We start from the raw sequence: 15,380 nt of genomic DNA, 5'->3' as shown, positions 1-15,380 counted from the left end.
CAAAATTCATTTACAACACCTTTCTATCAAAGATGTGAGATTAACATTTACACTATTATTTAAAGTTGTCAACCATAGTAAACCATAAATCGTAAACCATAGTAACCTATTAAAGGACAATGCAATATTAATTTATTTTTCGTAATTCACTTTATTCTTTAAATCATTAATTTACCCATTCAGTCTTAATTCTGGTACAGTCACAGACACTGGTTGGTGCAATCCCAATCTCACGGACACCTCTGGGTGTCTCCTACTAACCTTTATCCACACGTAATCTTTCGAAAGTTAATCTCTTATCATTCTAAAATGTAATTCGTCTACCAGCTCTGTCTGTTTCGTGATTTGTATTAATTACAAGTATTCAAAATTGTCAACCTCACATCATTCCTTTAGGAATTTCATTTCCGTTTGTCTATGTTAAGAACGAGAAATACAAAACTATTCTAAATAGAATATCTAAAACTCTTGATGCAGACACTGTCTCTTTTCTACAGGCTAACCTCCGTGGTCCCGGGTTCGAATCCCAGCCTGGGCAAGTGTGTTCTTTGCGAGTGTTCCTTCATCAATTTCATCATATCTTCACTCATCCTCATCGTCACGATTAGCTCAAAGTTGCAGAAAAGCGGCGCTAAATAACAAAGATCGAAATCAAATCAAGCGAAAACACACCATCCTAGAATTTATTTTGGTTAATTTTATGTTGTTTTTTTGTGTTGCATTTTTTCAATATGACAATTTCAGAGTAAAGTATGCTGTAGCTGGATGTCAATAAATAATTCACGTATTCCATGTGGTAAGGGTCTAAATACGAACATATCTAGAACTTAAGCAGTGAAAGGTGAAATAACATAAGTAGCAGGGTTGCCAAACGCCTTCTTGTTCTAGAACATGTCCTATATTTTAAACTTATGTACTAAGTTGTGTGAGAAAAATTTGAAAGAATATATAAATATAATGCATTTTGAGTATCACGGTATTTGCATGAATAAAATAATTGCAGACAGAATATCACAGCATAATATGATAATTTTTTAAAAAAAATCGGTACATGTAGGAGTTTAGCAGTCAAGAAATCATTAAAAAAATCATTTTTTAATTGAAATATGCCATTCCTAGTAATGTGCATTATTTAGTGTGAAAGATCGTGTCCTATATTCTGACTTAAAGTTCTAGATTTTTAGGACAGTGTCCTATTTTTGCTCAGAGTGATCTGGCAACACTTAAAATAGTGCACAAGGGGACATATTTTCCTAGAAATCTAATGAGGATATGGACGATTTTCTCCTGATCGCAGACGACCATCTTTTAGCCAGGAAATAAATGGACACCAGGTCCCTCAGGCGGCGTCCCTGCTTAACACAATGGCTCCAGTAACCGCCCCACTTCCTCCTGCACCTTCCAGGCTCCTCCGTTCTTGCCTTCAGCAACTGCTTCTCTTCGTACCTTTGCAGTTGGAGCTCCGCCAGAAGAACAATTCCTGCAGAGATATTTAAAGAAGATGATAAACTAAAACGGAAAACAACATTGGCGAGATCTTAAATCCCAACTACAACAGTAGAGGCTGAAAAGATTGGACCGGAATACAATAATTAATTAACACAAGTACACAGGTGGTAAGATGAAACATTGTTATTGCAGTCTAACAATGCACAGTCACAACACGCTCCATTGTCATGACCATCTGCCAACGTTGGGTAGGAGTTCGACGCTTCGCCTGTAGAACTGCTGTGTTTTCAGTATATGGCATTAGCCCCGTTCACAGCACAAATTGTTTTTGAGTTGAAGAAATCAGTTAGCCAAGTTTTAAGAACAATTTCCTTAGGGAAGACTTCCTACTGCTGCACTTGATGCTCGGTTAAACATGAAGATCAGAATGTCCCGGAAATGTTCAACTTTGTCCACTTTACACTCCATCTTGTTTTGTCCGCAAAATAGACAAAATGTGCTCAGAATTAGAATACACTATATTTTCACGAACACAAAAGTACAAACTAAGCAATAACAATGGAATAACGGACAAGGAACTTTTGGCAACGCAGTGTTGCCAACCTATAACAAAACGCTACGAACTTACGCACCGACCCAATATATATGATGATATTCTGTGTATAGTATAAGTACGATGACCAGGAGCAGTGGCGTCGCGTGCGGTTCGCATTCGACTGTTCACATTACTGTTTTTGTACTGAATGCAGATTTACTCCTCTACCTTGTAACTATTTTCAACAATCTCCCCCCCCCAAATCACGCTATACTTATTTGAAGTAATACAAGAAGGTAATAGGGTAACTTGTCCCTCTCCTCCTTAAAATCCGCCAGGTTTAGCGAATTCTTGCTAAAGTTTGCAACTATGTAGCACAGACCTTTTCGAGTACCCCTAGGCATGCCTCGTATATGCTGCACTCTGGTGCCGAATGTAAGAAGTATTGACGCTTGCATCAGTGCTCGCACAGCGAAGTGAACATCTTTGGGGTATAGTGGTCAACAGCCCCTTAGCTGTCAGCTCTATGCAACACGCATATCAATTGTGTTCAACGCCCTCCGTGGAACACCGTGGGAGTCAGTGTTACCAACTATCTAGATAAGTTATCAGACGTGAAAGAAGTCGTGTCAGAGTAAATTGTTTGTATATACTCGTACATCAAACAGTATTTTTTCGAATAAATATACTTATGTGTGTGCATTTAATATGTACGTAATTTAAGACATATACATGAGTGTTCACGTGCTCATGCGAACAGGAGGAAACTGGGTCTGGTGAGGGGGAACCTTCAGCTTTCACCACAAAACGCCAAAACTAAAGGCTAAGAGCTATTAAAAGGGCAAGGGCTTCCGTGCCCCCCCCCCCCCCCCCCCGAGATTTACAAGTTCTTGTAAACTCCACCGCAGTGACGTTCACTTGTGAATGTGCTAAGCAGATAGGAAAGTTAGTAATGATTTGCAAATTGACACAAGAGTAAGTCGATAGATGAGAAAGGGCGAGAGAGAGAGAGAGAGAGAGAGAGAGAGAGAGAGAGAGAGAGAGAGAGAGAGAGAGAGAGAGAGAGAGAGAGAGAGCGCAAGAACGAAATCCATTGGGAGACATCGAAAGTAAATAAACGGAGATGTGAGCAAGAATCCTGGCTCAAATCTAAACAAGGTTTCGGTCTATTGTGTCAATGTTTACCTCGTCGTGCAAACTAACAATACAGCTTACATTCTGAAGGGATAGAACTTTAGCATTGATTGCACCAATCATAATCTAGCGGTAAGATTAGGAAATTCTGTCGAGCTGCAGATAAACCATGCGGGATTCATATTCTATATTGCTACTACACTAACCTTCGAACTTACAGAAGTAGATCAATATTATGGGCGGTAGATTTTCTTTAACAGTACCGAGCGAGTTACATACGGAAATGTAGCTCAACCTCTAACAACTCTTGTGTACCTCACACACTGATAAAGAACATTACACTTTCTATTTCCTGAAAGAACAATGCATAAGAGTAGCACTTCAAATCACACGTGAGTAACTAGCATTCTTAATCCTTAAGACCTATTACCTCAGTAACACAAGACTGCCATCTATACGTATTCTGAGTATCCACCCATCTTTGTTTTACGAGCGTATACCGACACTACAGCGCCGTGAATAACGTAGTGTGGAAAATGGCACGGTTCTGGGCTCTCTGGCTGGTTCCACTCGAATATGATACCGCTAGAGGCGCTGGTGTTGGTCTCGATGCTTGGAATTCGTCTGCTTATAATGGAAGTAAATGGAGTTTTCGCTGCAACGTCTGATTCTTTTACATGAAGCATTTCTATGAATGTGATAATTGCTATGATATTTGGTACAGTGGTCGCGAAGATATTAACGAATACAGTGGAGGGAAGAGAAAGATAGGAAGGGCTAAACATAGAGAGAGAGAGAGAAATACAGTGGCAGAAAGAGAAAGAAAAAATAGAGGTAAACAGACAGAGAGAAAGACAGTGGAGGAAAGAGAAAAATAGAAGGAGGTAAACAGATATATATATATATACACAGTGGAGATAGAGAGAGGTAAACAGAGAGAGAGAGAGAAATACAGTGGAGGAAAGAGAAAGATAGAAAATGAGGAACAGAGGAAGAAAGATAAATATATAGAAACAGAAGAGAGTGCGTAGGAGAAATTAATAAAGGGAAAAGGTGAAACAGGAAAAAAGAGGAAAAGGGAAGGATATAAAGTGTTATAGAAACAGAGGAAGAAATGGAGTAAGAAAAAATAAAGAGATAGATGGAGTGGAGGAAAACAAGAAGACATACAGATATTGATGAAAAACGTAAGATAGAAAGGGATAGAGAAGCAAAGGAAGAAAGAGGGAAGAAAAAAGAATCAAGATAGAAAGGAAGAAAGATAAAGCCAGAGATGAAGAAGGAAGAAAGAGGAAAAGAGAAATAAAGAGGGCAAGAGAGAGGAAGAAGAATAAAGATGGAGAAACAGGAAGAAAGAGGGGAAAAGAAAGAAAAGGAAATATGCGATGTATTGAAACAGGGGAAGAAAAATATAGAGATTTAAATGAGACAGAAAGAAAACATACATACACACACACACACACAGAGAGAGAGAGAGAGAGAGAGAGAGAGAGAGAGAGAGAGAGAGAGAGAGAGAGAGAGAGAGAGAGAGAGAGAGAGAGAGAGAGAGAGAGAGAGAGAGAGAAGAGAGAAATATTTGTTGGGTCATGGACACCTGAAAACTTAGGAATTGTAGTTTTCCTGGCGACGTCATTGTAACAATTGTTCTCGGTCGATGTTGGCTTACAACATCAGGGAATATAAGCGTTGGAAGCGAACATCGGTTTAACCTGACTGGTAACCCGAGAACACTTGTTCGAACCTGAAATTTTTTTAGCCTCACACTCCAACGCCACTCGAAACTTGAAAGTATTTTCTGACCACAGAAGCACTAGTTCTACACGAGAAATACTTTATCTTGCAGTGCCAAGTAACATCTGCGTGAACACCTATACCCTGTCCCAGATATCTCTGGAGCAAGGCTGCGCATAGCGTCAGAAAAGGTGGGGAGGATCAAGTGGGAAGAGCGTCCCTCTCACGTGTTTATTGATGAAGTCGTCTTGCGTCACTACCTGCGCAGAGACTTGTTTTTCGTTCGCCTGCTTCAGAGATAGTTGGGACAGAGTGTACATTGGTTTCTACCTGCAGCTTACCAGACGCGACGTAACCCATCACCAATACGTAAAAGACCCCTTGAAGCATCTTGATGTTCATTGGCTTAAGACCAGTGTCGTCGGTGGACTTGTTCCTGACGGCCTCTGACCCTGAATCAAATTTCTTCTTCTTCAGCGTCTCCTGTTCTATCTTTATGTCCTCTTCCTCCTCCTCCGTGGCTTCGTTCCCTGTTAGGTTCTCACTCGTTCCGTTTAGCATCTTCTGCTCGTGCTGCCTCTCCGCCAATTTGGCGTACTCGTCTTCCGTCATCTTGGTCAGGATCCCCGCCTCGAATAGCTGCATTAGGCTGGAACATCAAACAGTATTATTTTAATAACATATTCCTTGAGAACTCCGGAGGATTTTTTCCCACCTGTTCAAGCGGCTCCGGCGCTCACCCAGCGTTGTATAAAACGGGTACCTGGAGGAAACTCTGGGTGGTAAAGGCGGCCAGGCGTGTGGTGCTGATCACCTCACCCCCACCTTCGGCTGTTATCAAGAAAGTGTGAGGCCCTAACTCCACACCCCCTATACGCCTTCATAGAGTGGTACAATCCATGGCGGAGCACTTTACATTTTTTTTACATAATCCTTGATGTGGAAGGCAACTGCCCCCCACCCCCTCGACCTCCTAATCACCGCCACTACTAAAAGTTTACTTTTTGTGTTTTGTCATCTATATTGAGATATTCCTGTGTTCATCTAAGAAGAAGAATATTAACACCTACCCCCTAGATAGGGCAGGTTGTAACAATAGCAATGTTACTTTCGTTCTTTAATTTGCCACAAACAGTTCATAGTTTGCAGTATGCATATTTTAAAACTATCAACATGTAGCTTGTGTGTAAAATTTCGTTTATGAACTGCCATGTATACTTCGGCAATATGCTCATGAACCAGAAGTGCTACAACCATACGTACCCGCTCTCTCCTATATGTATTAATATTCTGATCAGTGGTGCTGGAACGTTTTTTGATTTTGGGTACAGGAGGGCTACAACCCCTCCCGAAATTTTGAGGAAAAAAAACCCTTCCAATAGTAACAATTCAAAATCATGCTCTATAACGTCATGAACACAGATATGGTCATATACTCGTATGTCGATCAGGAATAGGAGGATTTCAACTTTTATTAGCTCGGATATACTTTTAAAGAAGGTTACAGTTATACAAAAAACACCCTCTACATACTTTCAGTGTTATTATTAGTTTCATGTACGTTAACTCTATTACCCATAAAAATACTACTTTTTTAATTTTATGTACCTCTTGGTTTTTATTTTTAAATATGCAAAATAATAAAAACACCAGTGTTCATGATTGATTTTCGGAAATAAAATTATGAGGTTGAACATAGGTGCTAATACCAATACTAATAACATATTAAAACTATTAGATATTTATATGACAAGAAATGTCACTCAGAACAAACATAATGTAGTAATGAAATAAATATAGGCTCATGTTATGAAAAATACTGAAAATCAAGGAAATACGCTAAAATGAAATATATATTTTAAAGAAATGCTCTCAAGCACAATCTCAATTCTACGTACAAGATAGTAATGCACAAGGTTTACTAAGCCCATGGTAAAGATTTGAACCCGTTGAATGTACACAGTCTAGTTGCCGACCAAATTAACGTCTGGTGCGTGTCATTCAGAAACTAAGAGGGTTTGGTGCACTTTTTTTTCTTTGAAAAAGAAAAATAATATTTTTGTTGTGCTTTATACTGGACTTCCTTTTAAAAGTTTTGAGATTTGGAAGAAAACACAATGTGAGTTGAATTTGACTGGTGAAACTTACAACTTGTCCATTTTTGAGAACATATACATACTTACATCTTGTTCACCTTCTCGATATATGGGCAGCCATGTTGGAGGGCAATTCCAGAATATCTTGTGTACAGTTTATCGCTTATGTGATAATTGTGAGCTCCTGAGAAGATATAGAAAACAGTGTGTGTACTTATACTGCATGTACATACATACGTATTTGACTATATATATATATATATATATATATATATATATATATAGCAGGTGAATAAAAAAGTAAAGGCAAAATCCATTTAACACATTTAAATCAAGTAACTGAGCAAATTAACATATTTTCTACACCTCGTTCCTGCAGGAAGATGCACTTGTAGTGTAATTTCTGCATTCCTGCAGATATGTTTTTCAGCTGCTTCTAGCTTGAGACATAACTATTATTAAAATCTCATCAAGTGATTTATAATTAGGATTTCTAAAATCACTGAACTAAGCAATATACAAATGAACAATGTCTATCCCAGTAACACCAACTTTCAGATTATCAACGCAGAATATTAGGATTAATATTCTTCATCTGACCGATCAGAAGATTCAGCCCTATAATCAATACTTAGCTCAGCACTATAGTCTTCTAGTTAAAATAAAATAATTATTTTAGAAACTGCAAAACACTTTTTTAAACTTCATGGTTACACATTAATACAATGTTACACCAGTCCTCCCGCACTGGTGCAAAAATCCGAACAAGGTTAATTTCGGAATTCATTTGTTCGTGCATGAATTAACCAGCTACCAGTCGGCACCACCATCGATGTTAAATCCTAATTTTCTCATTAAAAATTTAGTTTATGTATCTATTAATCAATGATGATCACTTGTAGGTGATTTTGTATTTTATTAAATGCCTTTCGCTCACCGCTCACGAGAAGATACCCAAACGAGGGGTGACGGGGAGCGGGTGTGAAAGGAAGGACCGGTCCATTTGCAAATTTTAGGGGTAGCAGAAAGCATTCCACTGCGGTTTTTCGAAGTGCGTGGGAGTTGATTTATGTCAATCACGCAGAGCGTGTGTCCGCAGCATCAGTTTGCTGCTTTTCTTTCAGTGGCCAGAATACTTTTGTATTGCTTATCCTGTGCATTATTTAGACTGCATTTCAAATAATTTTAAAAGAATATACGGCAACGACTTTAGGGTTACCAAATGACAAACTTTAAAAAAGAAGGCATTTTTAGATTGCAAAATGTTGTTAACTTTTGACAAAGACACACGTTTTGAGTTTACTGGTGTTTTGGTGGGTTTATAGATCACAAAATAATTTTACACAGTTTCCGTATAACTAATAATAGGCCTCGTTGTAGGCAAATGTCTGAATATTCTAATATTTATTCACTATGCTCCTAATATAATACGGTTGTGAAGCTTGGTCTCTTACTTTAAAAGAATAACATAAATTGACATTCTGCCTCGGAGTTTTTCTTCCAGCCCTAAAGTCAGGAAACCGTTTTTGTAAGACGTCACTAAAAACACATTTGCATTTTGGCATGGTTCAGATCGCTGATCGACAGAACTTCACTTCTCCACTGCCATGTAACAACTAAGAGTACAACAGTTAAAAAATACTGTTTATTTCTGAATTCTGTCATGAAACTCAAATCAAAGTAAGCCGCGGCGAATTGTATATTCTTACCTATTGTCAGAAACTCCCGGGTTACAGACATCGCGGTAGATGTCACAAATGCTTTTGAATCAAAACCTCACGCGGCGCGGCGATGACAACAGAAGAGACGCAAAGGTCCAACAATTTTTATTTGTTGCAAGAAAAGTTTATTTTCTTTGCGCTTTCAACTGAGAGTGTTGTATTTCTTTACTTTGAAATTGAAAACTGAAACAATATTAACAATTGTTTACAAATAACATTTTGTTACTAATCTTGAAGTTAAGCAGTTGTCTACACCGCAAAATAATAGGATATTTCCAAATTTTCCTAAAAACCCACCCGGAGCATTTTTAGTACCTGAAAAACAGGATTTGTCCCTGTAAAAGAGAAATTCTGGTAACCCTAAACGACTTGCACCGGTTACAGCGAGCCCACATGTGTTTTTCACTCAGGATGCACACCCCCGACCCTAATAGTGGAGTCGCCTGCCGCTACGTCACTTCACTTCCGTCAGGGATCTTCTCCTGAGCGGTCAGCTGTACTTTAATAAGGATGTAGAAGAACAAAAAATAAAAACAATGGCTTATTGTGCAGGTTTTTATTGTAAAAACTGACAGAAGAGGAATCCAGAGCTGTGTTCGTGTTCTGTCATATCCTGAAAGGTTAGTTATTTATGAATTCTGTTCGCTCTTTATGTAAAAATAATTTCCATAAAGTTAGTTTCCACGGAGAATAATTCCTAGCATGTCTTTCTATTCTGTATTTTCCTTCATTTAAGTAAAAGGCCATGTGTTAAAAAAATGTCTGAAAAGGTAAAGGTTCGATTTTGTAACTTAATGCTATTTATAAGTTACACAGGAGGATAGGAAGCCAACGAGAATAGTAGGAATGACTTGAAGTTTGTTTGAAGTTCAGAAAAGCTAATTTGTGCATGTTATAATGCAGAAAGTTGCAAGTTATCGCGCTCCTATTCGCTTCTGCATGAAGTTTATTTCTTCTAGCATATAAAACTTTGTCAACATGTACAGGAGATGAAAAATAGCATGTAAATATTAAAGCGATGAAACCTAAGGTTCCTATCGTTCTATGATTTTTTTTAAAAAAAAAATCTCTTAGCAGGAAGACTAAGTATCGTAGAATTTTAGCAATCATTGTCACACGAAATTTGAACCTTTCTTAAAGCAATTAGCACTCTTTGGATTTTTTTAAAAAAATATATTTATGTTGAAAAAACAACTTAAAAATTACCTTACGCAAGCTTGCACGCTTCCCAAGGTCAATGTATTTTCCATTGACAAGGGACTGTAAGTATCGTAGACTAGTGGGAATTAATATAGAAGTAAATTCGAACCTTAGTAAAATGAATTTAGGGAATTTATTTATAATGCTAAGAGAACCAAACCTGGCCTGCCTAACCTAACTACGAAAGCATACATTGAACCAAATCATAAGTAATCACTAGTTTTGGAAATGAAATGAGTGTAACTGATCTACATGTGCAATATATGCAAAATATTTTACAAACATTTACACATGTGTTACTGTAAAGAACAATCCTTTCTCACTGGTGCCACGGGAGGAAAATTTTGTGTTTCAAATCGCATTTTAATCTATGTGCTTTAATCCAACCCTACAGAATTATGGATGTTACTCCTATTATTAATAATAATATAATAATATATTATGTTGATGGAATCATCTAATTATACCTGTAGTTAATATTATTGCTGTAATAGCTCTTGTTGCTGGTCATGGACTTTGATCTACTAGATGGTATGGGTGATTTTGATTTGTTGACATATTTCCTGTCCTGGTATCTTCTTCAGAAATATGTTGTGTCATAACATTTTTCTTGAAAGCACTCCCGGGAGTAGATTTCATGATCCATTCAATGAGAAAAATTGCATTGTTAGCCAGTTGTAGGTTAGGCAGTAAGCTTCAGGGACTCTTTCTAAAAGATAATGTGGTAAAACTTTGCTTCATATGTTAGGACGTTTAGTGCAATATCTATAATATTTTTTTATTTGCATTGCCACACACTGTATGGTACCATAAGAATTAGTTACGATGAGAAATAATGTGAAAATTGAGTAAAAATAAATCAATTGAATGGTGACAAGCTCATACGATTTTCCGCACTAGTTGAAGGAGCTATCATAGAATGGACCCTTATACATTTGACACTACTTTATTCAACACATACAGATAGTGATCTAATGCATATTCATTTTCAGTAACTTTTCTTTGTGTTGACACGCTTTGACCTTAGCTCACAAACAACTCTTGCATCATGGCATTTATCTTTTTTGAGTGATATAAAATGCAGAATGCTTTGTCTTGCATAGTTATATGTTTCTAAAATAATTTTTCATCTTTTATTTTTCTCGTAGAGCTGAGATATGGTTGGAGAAAATATGGAGAAAGGACTTGAGGCACAAAACATACAAAAGTTACAGAGTTTGTGGAGACAATTTTTCAGAGAAAATGTTTATGAATTCTAATAGATATAAGTTAGTGCATGATGCATACCCAGAGTAGAACCAAGTAAGTATATTGCATTTCTTATGGAATAACATTGTCATCAGTTATGTGGCTCATGCATAAGAAATTGTATTTTCTCTTTTCTGCATTAAAAAAATATATGCTTTAGAGAAAAAAATTGCTTAAAGCACATAACACCTAACAACACAATACATTACTTGAGGATGTTAGAAACAAATGTATTTAATGTTTCACTAAATATTCCACGCAGCGTGGATAAAAAATATATGATTTTCAGCTAAACAGTCCTGTAAAATATTTGAACAGTTTGATTAAAGGAAATAAAATGCACACATTTTTCTGTTTGAGACTGTACATATGTGAACCTACTATGGAAATGTTTGTTGAGTGTGTTAATGATGCTTTAATAATTTCAGTAACTTTTATTCCAGTGAAAGTTTGTAGAACCTCAAAGAGATTATCATACCTTATGCAAAATATATTAATTACTAGTGATTCAATAAATATATATACCTGAATAACAATGTGTTTATTTTCCCTTACATTTGTTATTAGCAATAGAATATAATGTTTTACATTTCCACAGTATGAGTACTAAATCATTAAGAGTAATGTACTTACTCTGAAACTGTTATCTTCTTCTGGAGTATTTCAACATGTAAATTCATTCTTGGTGAAGTATAACATGTCACCATAGTGAGTGTCCGACCAAGAAACCTATCAATATGACTATCAATGGTTTGTCTAATGGAATTTCATTGACAACATTATGATAATATTCAATACAGTGGAAATTAATTGATGTAGGGTTTTAAGGATTTCTTATAGTCTTTTACTCTATATTCGTATGTTTAATGCTAACAATATAATTTATATATGTAATTGGAAGTAAGATGCTTGAAATAGATTTTGGGACTTGTAGGCATAATGACCATATTGGGCCATTCAATGTATGTGAGGAAGAATCATCTAGAGTTTGAACTGTTCTTTTAGGTCTACTTTATGCACAGAAAGGCTAATTGGGTTGAACCTACCGTTTAAAGTGGGATCCGAAACACTATGGGTCTCCACCAGGTATCGAACCCATACCTGAGTTAAAAAATGGGTGTGAAGAGCCCCTTGAGAAAGGTTGAAAGTGAAATGTTATAAAGACTTGCAAAGGATATACACAAAACTACGAACTTCCTCAGAGACAGTATAAGAGCCCTCTCTTCTCAAAAAGGTAATGACATTTATTAAAGTGCTGTCATTATGTCCCAACCTGGTCAATAATTGGTAAAATCAAAAGTTTGAGGAAAGTATAATCTACACATTAGGTAGGAATACGCCAACCACTTAACATTTAGACATGATACATTGGATGGTCTAGCCCTTGCAGCAAATCATCATGAGTGAGACACCTATGTTCGATACGAAGCCAAGTTAAATTTACTTCTTGATGGAAGGGATGGTATGAGAAATGCACCAATGACCGACCTGATAGTGTGAAGCTTGAAAGAATGATTATTTATTAATTCTTTATGTTCACTTTCTTTTAGACTGACTAAAAGCATGTGTGACATTATTTAGAAGCTGATAATGAGTAGTAGGGATTTTGTCAATATGGCATCCACTATGGGTGAAACGTTGCTGTTCATTGGTTCATTTCCAAGTGACATATGTCACATGTCACTTTGGTGTGAAATCTCTCTAAATTGCAAAAAATACTGTTGGTTTCTTTGTCATCAGCTGGAAATTTGCACATTTCTTTGTTTTTTAATTAACTTTAAAATTCATGTGGAATATTTATTCTGAATGCATGGATTGTATCATCTTCAGTGCTGTATTAAGTATATGAATATATAAAATACATATCTGTGCAGGATAAGATCTTTCAGTGGTGTATTTATAATTCCATTGTGTGTGTGTTTAGGAGTGGGGGGCTGGGAGTCTGCTTATCTAGCTTGATCGTACATACTTCATGACTGCTTTGTTTTGTATTCTAAGATATTCATATTTCGAGTCCAGTTTTTTGTGTAACTATGAAATATGTAATGCCATATGATGAAATTGTAGTCAATATGTAGAGTGGTTCCAATAAGTAACTTCGAACAAAACTCGCTTGTATGACAATTCCCTACTCCCATTCTAGATTAAAAATTAGGGATGTTTGACAAATACTAAAATGAATAAGCATGCAGTGATTAGTTAATAATATATCTTACAAACATCCACACGTTTTTAGAAATGGGTTGATATTACTATCATGCAAACCAGAAAAGTGAAATTTCATACAACTTCGATTGATGGATTGATTTGGTGTTTTATGTCAACTTTATTCACAGTAAGGCCAATTGGGACTGGACCTACAGTTTAAAGTGGGATCCGAACCACTATGCGTCTCCATATAGGTACAACTTCGAGATGAGGTGGTTGCTATATAGGCATTCTAGGTTAACTTGTATAAGGTGTGACCTGTTCTTACACTATTTTTCCATAACTATTCATTATCATCATCATAGTAGTTTTTACAGAGAAATAGACTGATAGAATTAAAACAATTACAATTTTATTCCAGAAATTATTCTGTTTGATAACTTCCCCAATGAGCTATTATTTTATTCTATTCTCTTATGGTAGATGGCACTGAACTAGTTTCTATGTTGTATTTTCCAAAATATTATTTCATCTACAGAACACTGAATGTAAGTTGTGATAGAAATTAACTGTAGTGTAAAATATTTACTTTCATCTACAGCATAACATAACCCATGGTTCTACAGAATAGTTTCTCAACATATAGGGTGCGACCCACTCCTGGGTCCTGAGGGGACATTTGGTGGGTCGGGAAGTTGGGCTCGAAACTTTGTTAACTGGGTCTTAAAAACCTATTACCCTAAAATAAATTAGATAGAAATTACTTAGATATATTGTTTTAACAATTTAAATTCAGGCCGTGTTGTTGTAAAAGAGCAAATATATGATTATAGACTAAGTGCGCACCCCTACAAAGTAATTCCGCTGGTTCCCATCTTATGGTCCCATGAAGTGTAATATCCTTCAAGGTGGGTCCCCGACTGAAAAAGGTTGAGATCCACTGCTCTACAGCCCTGGAAGGGCCTCGGCCTATCAACTGACTTCCAGTCTGCCTCCCACAACCCTACCTAGAGGTGTGGAGATCTTCAACCAGTAATGGGGTGACGTGGGGTCAGCATATCGAACCCTCAGCTGTTATAGGAGATTTCCCAGACTGGGTTACGCTACTCACTTGTAGGTCCCCAATTTTCTTAGGATGGTGGTTAAGTTTGGAAAACAAGTACTGACTATATGTATATATCTTTTATTCCAGTATTTCATACCTACAAGCCGCCAGCCGATTTGTAATGGTTTAGTTAGATGAATAGCGCTAATGTTCCATCAGTAGTTTTTAATATACGTTTTATGATTTATTCTTATTTCCTGAGACAAAACCTTCGAATCCTGTCTTTTGTATCCCTGGCATTTTCAGCATCATATCTCCCCCCTCTCAGGGTACTCCACTGATATAAATTACAGAGAAAGTGGATGCATTTGTCTTTCGTTTTATGAGGCCATAGACAGATGAATGGAATTTTCTACGTTGGTAAATCAGAAGTGTCTACATCTTGCGATTGAATATGGTAGGCCTACACAAGAGAGAAAATTACAGTGACGGCACCAGAAACAGTTGCTGATATTAAGTGTGCTGTATCCTGCAGATTGTCACCCACGTTAAACTGTGCAGCAATTGTTATGAAGAGAAAGAGACAATTTGGGAAAAGTTGCAACATGGCTCGAACGCCCTTTAGAACACTTTTGGTAGCGCAATGATCCACTCACCCTACCCTTCCATTCCTGCTTTTATTTTCTGCTAATAATTCGGACATATCTCGTAAGGTCGTAGTATTTATTTTATTTAAGTGCATATAAATATTCTGCAAGGATAAATACCATTGTTCAGTTAATTCAGGGTCCTGGGTTCGAATCCCTGTTAGAGCTTTCTTTGTGTCATCAATTTTTCATAGCATCGTCGCGATTAGCCTAAAATTGAAAAAAATCGACGCTAAATAAACAACGACGAGGGAGGGGTAAAACGCATTGATCTACGAACAAAGTAATCGCCGTAGATAAAATCGCGATTTGCCCAAAATGTCAGAAAAGTAACGCATAATAGGGAGAATACGAAATAAAAATACTTATTACCACAGATAATAGACGGACCATTTTTCATGCACAACGGAATGATTTACGTGTTGG

General features: G+C 36.9%; 1 protein-coding gene across 1 annotated transcript in view; it reads right to left on the bottom strand.

Annotated features, from left to right (window-relative positions):
* Nucleotides 1–416: 416 nt before the first annotated feature.
* Nucleotides 417–15,380, bottom strand: part of LOC145999967 (ionotropic receptor 40a-like) — a 68,008-nt gene continuing 53,044 nt past the window's right edge. Inside the window, exons 13-15 of the mRNA XM_083137261.1 lie at nt 7,033–7,129; nt 5,191–5,498; nt 417–1,480 (exon numbers count right to left, since the gene is read on the bottom strand). Of these exons, the coding sequence (XP_082993387.1) occupies nt 1,254–1,480; nt 5,191–5,498; nt 7,033–7,129 (632 nt within the window). The 3' untranslated portion in view covers nt 417–1,253. The remainder of the gene's footprint in view (nt 1,481–5,190; nt 5,499–7,032; nt 7,130–15,380) is intronic.

This window comes from Lepisma saccharinum, chromosome 16 (genome assembly GCF_977018435.1).
Source record: "Lepisma saccharinum chromosome 16, izLepSacc3.1, whole genome shotgun sequence".
NCBI lineage: Eukaryota > Metazoa > Arthropoda > Insecta > Zygentoma > Lepismatidae > Lepisma > Lepisma saccharinum.
Note: the sequence above shows the minus strand (reverse complement) of the source record. Positions and strands in the feature narration are given on the sequence as shown.